The sequence below is a fragment of the Megalobrama amblycephala genome, linkage group LG18, assembly GCF_018812025.1.
Source record: "Megalobrama amblycephala isolate DHTTF-2021 linkage group LG18, ASM1881202v1, whole genome shotgun sequence".
NCBI classification, from domain to species: domain Eukaryota; kingdom Metazoa; phylum Chordata; class Actinopteri; order Cypriniformes; family Xenocyprididae; genus Megalobrama; species Megalobrama amblycephala.
In genome coordinates, this window is record NC_063061.1 from 19,370,698 (window position 1) to 19,379,444 (window position 8,747).

General features: G+C 40.3%; 1 protein-coding gene across 1 annotated transcript; it reads right to left on the minus strand.

Moving 5' to 3' along the window:
- Positions 1 to 4,868: 4,868 nt before the first annotated feature.
- Positions 4,869 to 6,587, minus strand: LOC125252824 (olfactory receptor 52N2-like). The gene is made up of 2 exons (XM_048166414.1): positions 6,393 to 6,587; positions 4,869 to 6,089 (listed from the first exon to the last, which is right to left on the minus strand). The coding sequence occupies exon 2, from the start codon at positions 6,087 to 6,089 to the stop codon at positions 5,148 to 5,150; it is 942 nt and encodes a 313-aa protein (XP_048022371.1). The 5' UTR covers positions 6,393 to 6,587; the 3' UTR covers positions 4,869 to 5,147.
- Between the last annotated feature and the right edge of the window lie 2,160 nt (positions 6,588 to 8,747).

Here is an 8,747-nt window from a genome sequence, read left to right on the forward strand (position 1 = left end):
CAAACGCAGCACTGAGGTCGAGTAGAACCAGCACTGATAATTTACCTGAATCTGTGTTTAGGCGAATATCATTTATTATCTTTATGAGTGCTGTCTCTGTGCTGTGATGCGGTCGGAAACCAGATTGAAAGTTGTCAAAGTATCCATTCAAGCTTAAGAACTTGTTCAGCTGATTGAAAACAACTTTTTCAATGATCTTGCCTATGAAAGGAAGATTTGAGATTGGCCTGTAGTTGCTCAATATGGTGTTATCCAGATTGCTCTTTTTCAGGAGGGGCTTAACAACTGCAGTTTTCAGGGATTTTGGAAAAGTCCCAGAGAGAAGTGAGGCATTTACCACTTCTAGGAGATCTGCTTCTAAACAGTTAAACACTCTTTTGAAAAAAAGATGTGGGAAGTGTGTCAAGGGCGCAGGTTGATGTTTTAAGGTGCTGTACTGTTTCTTCCAAAATTTTACCATCAATTGCTTCGAAATCAGACATAATAGCTACTTTCTGAGGTTGTGATCTGATCTGTTTTACCCCAGTGCAGCTCAAGGATGTGCTGATCACCTTTCTGATATTATTAATTTTCTTAGAGAAGAAAGAAGCTAACTAACAACATTTGCTGTCTGAGAGCATTTCACTAGGAATCTGACTTGGGGGGTTTGTTAGTCTCTCTACAGTAGCAAAAAGAGTGCGGGTGTTGTTTAAGTTTCTGTTTATTATATTTGAGAAGAAGGTCTGTCTAGCTTTGCCTATCTGCCGAAGGTACCTTTCTCGACCTTGCATCCAGCCACTCTCGAAGCCTTCTGCCCTACGCTGTTCACAACGGCGGAGCAGGAGAGACTTCACAGAATGTGTCCAGTCCATGCTCTTCAGACTTATGTCCACCGCACCAGCCAGTGGCATAAGTCAGAGCAACTGTTTGTTTGTCATGGCGACCATAACAGGGGTGCGGCCGCTACGAAACAGACCATGTCACATTGGGTGAGAGATGCTATTGCCCTTGCCTATGAGGCGCATGGTCACACTTCGCCAACGAATATCAGGGCTCATTCCACTAGGGAAGTTGCCTCTTCTAGAGCTTTGGTGGGGGTGCTCCCTTGCAACATGTTTTTGATGCGGCAGGTTTGTCCTCACAGCACACATTCATAAGGTTATATAGTTTGGATGTTCATGTTACTCTGGGCTCTTACGTCCTTGAATCAGCATCACAAACTAGTGTCTGAGACTCTCTGCACTTGGTGACACACTTCACAGCCAGGGGGTCTGGACAGACAATGCGGCGGCATGGGTATTCTCGTTCACACAGCATTGTATTAAACGCAGCTTAGAGTGTAGCCTTTAAAAGGGAACGCCCCAGGTTACTTCACTGTAACCCTCATTGCCGCACTGAGATGTCCCAGGACTGCTCTTCAGACAAAATATCTGCTGATGCACAGGTGGCACATCTAACTATAGCCTCACTTACGACGCATTCCAATGACGTCACGCAAGGCTATAAATATGGGTCAATTTCACTGACGTTGTTTTACACATATATTCACAGCTGGTCACGTCTAAAGACGTTCCCACAACACTGTATTAAGTGCATTGAAGTATTGAAGTTACAGTAAAGTAACCCGAGGCATTCTTTATGACAGTTTTTTTCTAAAATTAGATCCTCTTTCTAAAATAACTAGAAATATCACAACATATACAATATATCATATCGTAACTCCTGTATCGTGATATGTATCGTATCACCAGATTCTTGGCAATACACAGCCCTAGTATTGTCTACAGTACAGTTTCCCTGTTGGTAAACCAGTGTCTTTCCCTGGGCGGCTCTGCTCTGCCCTGTCTCTGTGCTGTAGCATTCTTCCCTCGCTAGGTAAGACCTACCTCAGAGATTTTCCCGTATGTAGTACTGTCCCACGGGTCAGTCCATATGTGTTTTCCCACACATTACCTCCCATCGGCAGGGTGTGGTCTCCGTAGCGTTCCCTTCCCTTGGGACTGGAAATGCTTCCGTAGCATTTTGGTCTGGCTGAAAACATAGGAACTGAGTCCCGAAGCACTCTTCCCTGTGGTAGAAACAGCAGCTTCGACCATTCTCCGAGTAAGACTCTGTCCCTTCCATCCCCTAGGGTATGGAGGACTTCTCTCTGGCTTATTTCAGGCGCTTGGTAGGTTACAAAGTTTGTGAGCAGCAGTTGTTGTTAGACACGTCGCAGTTTGCCAGCATCTGCGTCTCCAACACTCATATGCATAAACGTGCCTTTTTGTTCTCTTTTTAAAGAGTTTTAAAGAGTCTCTTTCTTTAAAGATGCTTTTTGTGATTGTAGTGAGCAAAAATGAACTCTTTTCTTGTCATTTTCCCCCTCAGGTAATAAGTTGTCCCTCTTGGAATTATAAGGTTCTATCTGACATTTTTGTCAAAATTGGGTTATTCACATATTCATATTCTGTGACAACTTATTTACATTATGTGATGTTTCTTTTTTTAAGTTAGAAAACAAAAAGGTTCTATCTACAAAGTCAAAATCAGCGTTCTTTGTCATGTTGCCGCGATAGCGGAAGAGAGTTCAGATAAATGCTAAATCGGTGAAGAGAAGACTAAATAATTTCACACAACGTGATGTTCATTAGAAACCTCATGATCGACTGTTTTATTTATGATCTTGTCATTGACAGCAGCCCAAATTCCAGGGAATTACAGTCTTTTTGTGTGTTTTGCTGTATCTGATTGCTGAGGAGTTATTTTCAGTTAGACACTATGCTAACATTAGCCAGCAGTGCTATTAAGAGGATAGGTTCAGGTTTTGTAGTCTATTTGCTTATTTCCAGTCACGTCATTGTCATATGAGGGAAAGTTATATATATATATATATATATATATTAGGTTGTTTTAACCTTGATCCATCCTGTGTGCTTGAATTGAGCTGTATAGCTATAAAGCTCTGCCCTATGGCATACTGGATTAAAGTGTATACTAGATTAAAGGGATAGTTGAAATGCATCCATCCATAAAAAAATAATCCATATGGCTCCAGGGGGTTAATAAAGGCTATTTGAAGCAAAGGGATGTGTTTTTTAAGAACAATATCCAGATATAAAACTTTATAAATTCAAATATACAAGCTTCCGGCAGACAACCGTATGCATATTGCGCACGCCAATTTGGGCAGAAGAGCAACCTTTGACCCGAACGCAATGACGCAATGATGCAATGATGCAATGATGAACGTGGAGGCGAAGAGGAGAGAGCAAAACAAAACACTGGTCACAAATTAGAAGTCTAAAACGAGAAATTTTAAAGAGAAATGTCAGAGGATTTCGATATAAGAGAAGAGGGGCTTGAGTTTGTTGCCCAGCCGTATTTGTTTGAACCTGGAGAGGCGTCTAAGCTTACGATACTCCTACATCCTGCATCATACATCGCATTACGGGTTACTCATTTGGCGCAAGTCAACTTGCGCATTCTGCATGCGGTCGTCTACCGGAAGCTCATTATTCAGATTTATAAAGTTTTATATATGGATATTTTTATTACAAAAACACAACCCTTTGCTTCAAAAGACCTTTATTAACCCCCTGGAGCCATATGGATAACTTTTTTATGGATTGATGCATTTTTTCTGTCTTCAGAATGTGGGTTACCATTCACAACCATTATAAACCTTGGAGGACTAAAGCCTCATTTACACTGCGCGCGTGTGTGACGCATTACGGCTGCGACGCGGCTACCGTAGCTGATACGTGGCCACTCTAGTCAATGCTCGTGTTTACACCAGCCGCAATGCGGTGCGTTTGAGAAGCGTCCCAGAAGCGGCTTGACGCGCCGCTTCGCTAAAGATAGGCGCCTAAAGCAGCAATATACACCGATCTCGTGTGTCACCTCCTGTAATTTCATAGGCAAGGTTCCCCTTGTGTCGACACTAAGCACATCCATATCCTCAAATGCAGACAGCTCAGCATCGTGCTCCAGCACCGGGCAGAAGAAGCTGCAGAGTGGGCTTCAGCTTTGAGAATGGGAGCACCGTGGCTGGCCGATGAGGGTGGAGAAACCGCCAAAGCGGTCTCAAGCTCCTCTGTGATCCTCATGACATCAGATGCCGTGGGGAACGCAAGCGCGGGCAGAAAGACTCACACTTTCAAACATCACCAAATAGGACTGACAGTTTGACACAGAGTGCTTGCTGAAGAGCAAAAGCTGATGTTACTGTGTTGCCGGCTTCCCTTTGTAGCTTCCGCGTTACACTGTCACACGTCACGAGGTGACGCAGCACCAATCAGGATCGGACTAGTTGCACATGTGCTTCAGACGCTGTCATGCTAAAAGCGTTCCCCAAAGTATCATCATCGATGCAGCACGAGTTCCATCGAAAGGGAACGAATTTATAGCATTCTGTGTTTTGCTTGGTGACACAAATCTTGAGTCTTTGACTTATTTTGAAACTATTTGTACCGAAAAAAAATATACAAGCTAACTATGTTTTTTTTTTTTTTTTCTTAAATGTACACTCTCAATATGAAACTTTTGATTATACTGTAAAGACACTAATTAATCAGTAACCAAGGAGACAAACAGGCAGGCACACAAGGACATCTAAAACAATTAACAAACTAGAAAGCTATGAAACTGAAGACAGGGGAAAAGCATGAAAACAGAACAAAATCAAACTCTAAACATGACAGCTATATGGTATATTTATGTGTATATATTGTATTATATATTTGTATATAATTACCTTCATCTTTCTAATGTGAAAATGTGGTCATATAAAACAAAGCACTGCTGTGCATTATTACAAACAATATTATTTAAAAATTATTATAACATTATTTTAAATTCCACATTTTTGATTATTAGATTAAACCACAAAGTTCAGAAGTTATGGTCAGTATGTGTTTTAATTGTTGTAAGTTTTACAGTGATTTCCATGTTTACCAGCGACATAAAAGATCTTTTATTAATAGTACGTATTTCATAGTTCCACTGTCCACATTTATCACAAGATTGTTAGCTGATGCCTTCCATGCATATAATGTTATATAGGCTATTCACACAACAATGTTTAGAATGAAACAGATATATAGACCAATGTATATTTACGATTTAAGGTTTATAACGCTCAAAGAAAATTTGACATATAACAAAATATTTGTAATTTAACCAAAAAATCACATTGAGTTAACTTTACTTTTATAAATAAGTTTAAACAGTCTCTGTCTTATTTCCTTGGCTTGTAAACCGTATATTATAGGATTCAAGCACGGTGGAATAACATGGCGAATAATACTAGATACATTTTTACTTTCAGAGTATGCAGGGAAACGATGAAGAAAAATTGTGGTGAATCCAGAAACCATCATGATTACATAAACAACCAGATGAGTACTGCAGGTTTTTATTGCTTTGCTGTTGGTTGCTTTGTTTTTGCTTTTGAAGCATACCATCGCTATTCTGAGATATGTCAATAACACCCACCCCAGTGAGGAGGTGAGTAAAACCACAGTAAAAGTCAATCCATATACATTATTAATCACTGTATTTTCACAGGACAGTTTAAATAGTGAAGCGTTGTCACAAATCAGATTTTGAATCACAGATCTGCAGTGAGACAGACGTACACTGAGGCCAATCAGAATCCCCACCAGCAGTACTGCAGCACCCCAGGCACCTGCTGACAGTTTAACTACCATATTGTTGCTCATTATAGTTGGGTATTGCAATGGTTTGCATATGGCCACATATCTGTCAAAGGCCATGACCATTAGAATAGTGTGTGATGCGGTTCCATACACATGTGCAAAAAAAGCTTGCATAGTGCACTCCACATATGTGATGTAGCGCTCAGAGGGGTCTGTTAAAATATGACTCATCAAGCGTGGCAAAAGAACGGTTGTGCCTAATAAATCACTCACTGACAAATTGCAGAAAAGAATGTACATAGGCTGACGTAACCTTTGTTCCACTGAGATCTGAATCAAAATCCCAGTGTTAGATACTATAATAAATATGTAAGCAAGCAAAAAAAGGATGAAAGCAAGATGATTGGACAGATTTGTAACCTGTAGCCCCTCCATTAAGAGTATGCTGTATCTGAATGTCAGGTTGTCCATCTGTGACATAAACAAAACATGTATTAGAGTACAGAGCTGCGTTTTCACAAAAGCATTGTATAAGCCTTAGATCGTAGAGACAGTAGATTGTGGTTTTCTACAGTCATTTAAGGCTTTTGATGCTTTTGTGAAACACCCCAGAGTCAGAACAGGACTTAATGGAGCACATATAGTGTGTGATATCAAAGTAATAAAGACAAAAGTAGAAACATTGTCAGAAAAAAATAAAAAATAAATAGTTGCCGATAATGAAAAATAAATTCACCCCTAAATTGTTTACCCCACTAATATATTTATACTTACCAAGTTAAATGACTAATAGATAAACAGTTGTCACTTTAGTTTAATATATAGTGGCACAGAGCTGTTGCATCCCCTTTAACTTGGTAATCAAGAGATTCAATAGCAAAACTGTGATGTGTTTCAGAAGAGTTAGCTTGCCCACTTTATATGTGTATCACACACAAACTGTTTTGTCGTCATCCCCTTAGAGTGTAAAACAATTCTCTTTGGTGGACTACTGATCTGTAATGCGCTGTAAAGATCCAACCACAGAAGGAGCTGGAATCCTATTTTGTTTGTACTTATTATATTCTTCTTCTTTATTTCTCTATCCTATAAGAGTATGGGCATCAGAGAATATACAGGTGCATCTCAATAAATTAGAATATCATGATTTTTTTTGTCTTTCTTTTTTTCTGTAATTTAATTCAAAAAGTAAAACTTAAATATATTTTAGATTTATTAGACATAAGTCATTTTGATGATTACAACTTGCTGCTCATCAAAATCAAAAAATAAGTATCTCAAATTATTAGAATATTTAATTTCAAGTTCTATTAAATACCATTCTCAGGGTATAAATACTGGGTTTAGGTCAGTAATCCCAACAGCAGTCATGGGGAAGTCTGCTGACTTGAGAGTTGTCCAGAAGATGATCATCAAGACCCTCTACAATGAGGGTAAGCCAAAGAGGGTCATTGCTGAAAGAGCTGGCTGTTTGCAGAGGGCTGTACCAAAGCATATTCGTGGAAAGTTGACTGAAAGGAAAAAGTGTGGTAGGAAAAGGTGTACAAGTGAAAGGAAAGACCGCAGACTTGAGAAGATTGTCAGGCGAAGCTGATTTAAGTAGGGCTGTAGTCAAGTCCACCTTTGTCGAGTCCAAGTCAAGTCCAAGTCCAAAAGGTTCGAGTCCAAGTCAAGACTGAGTCCAAAGAGGTTCAAGTCCAAGTCAAGTCCGAGTCCAAACGAGACAGTCAAGACAGAGACAGAAAAAAAAAGAATCCTCTTCAAGACCACATACATAACTATTGATAATTTATGTGATGTGAGAGACAGCATATCTTAGATTCTAAAATAATAATTTTGCATTATTATTTTTTGCATTATTACTTGTTTTTAAATTCTCTACAACTGTGGTTCCCAAACATTTTACAGTCGCGTACACCCTGAGGCATTTAACATTCTTCTGCATACCCCCTCTCTTCCACTTAGACTGCTGCAGTCACACCTTTTCCATTAAGGGACAATATTTTCCCCTTTAAACTGATTGTGCATTAAAGTGCTTTTTTTTTTTTTTTTTACCTCTATAAATACCTTTATAAAATAAATAAATGTTTTAAATTAAAAATTTCCGAAAGAGAAATAAGCAATGATGTTAAAACGTGTGATACTTTTAAATATTGAACTAAAACCGCCAGTAGGTGGCGGTAAGTCACTGTCTTAATGAGTGAGTCATCGAGTCATTCATTCATTCAGTAGCGAAGCAAGTGGATGTATTTTTGAAAGGGTAATTGAATCATTGAATCAATCATGGTTTTTACACAGCAACGGATTCGTTCACAAAACATCGATATGAGTCTCAGTTCTGCTGTGGCTTTTGTTTGAACTAGAAAAAAATAAAACTCAGTAATAAAATAAGAACACATAAAAAAAATTCCAAACAGCAAATAAATGCAATAGAATAGAGAGCTATGAAACGTACTCAGTTACGTACGTAACCTCGGTTCCCTGAGATACGGGAACGAGTACTGCGTATGGGGAAAAGCTCCTTTTTCCTCCTCGCTGAAGCCTTTTTCAATAGTGCAGTGTAACTGCACGTCTATTGGCTCAAAGGAATGAAACTCTTTGAACCAATGACGGCGCGGCGTGGTCGCGCGAGCCTATGGCGAAACAGCGCGCCAACAAGCCCGCCAAAACGGGCGTGGCTTATGGCTATATAAGCCGGCGTTTCGCCATGGGATTCAGTTAAAAGTCGACTGAAGCGACGACACTGAGCCGCAGTGTCGAGGCACGGCATAAAACGCAGTACTTGTTCCCGTATCTCAGGGAACCGAGGTTATGTACGTAACCGAGTACGTTCCCTTTCGATACTCTCACTCATACTGCGTATGGGGAACGAATACAATCACGCCGTGCCACGACAGGGAACGACAAAACATATCATGGGCGCGAGGGGGGCCCAGAGGATATGTGAGGGGCCAAGGCCGTCGAACCCTAAGTACAGGAGCAGGAAAAACCCCTGAGGAGGAGTGGCGACGGAGCTCGAGGAGGCCGTCGTATCACACCGAGAGGACCCGAGCATGTAAGGTCGGGATGTCCAGGTTGTAAAACCTGACAAAAGTGGACGACGAGGACCAGCCGGCCGCGTCACAGATG

Excerpts from the sequence above, each read along its gene's own strand:
- LOC125252824 (XM_048166414.1), bottom strand. The coding sequence starts at position 6,089 with ATGGACAACCTGACATTCAGATACAGCATACTCTTAATGGAGGGGCTA.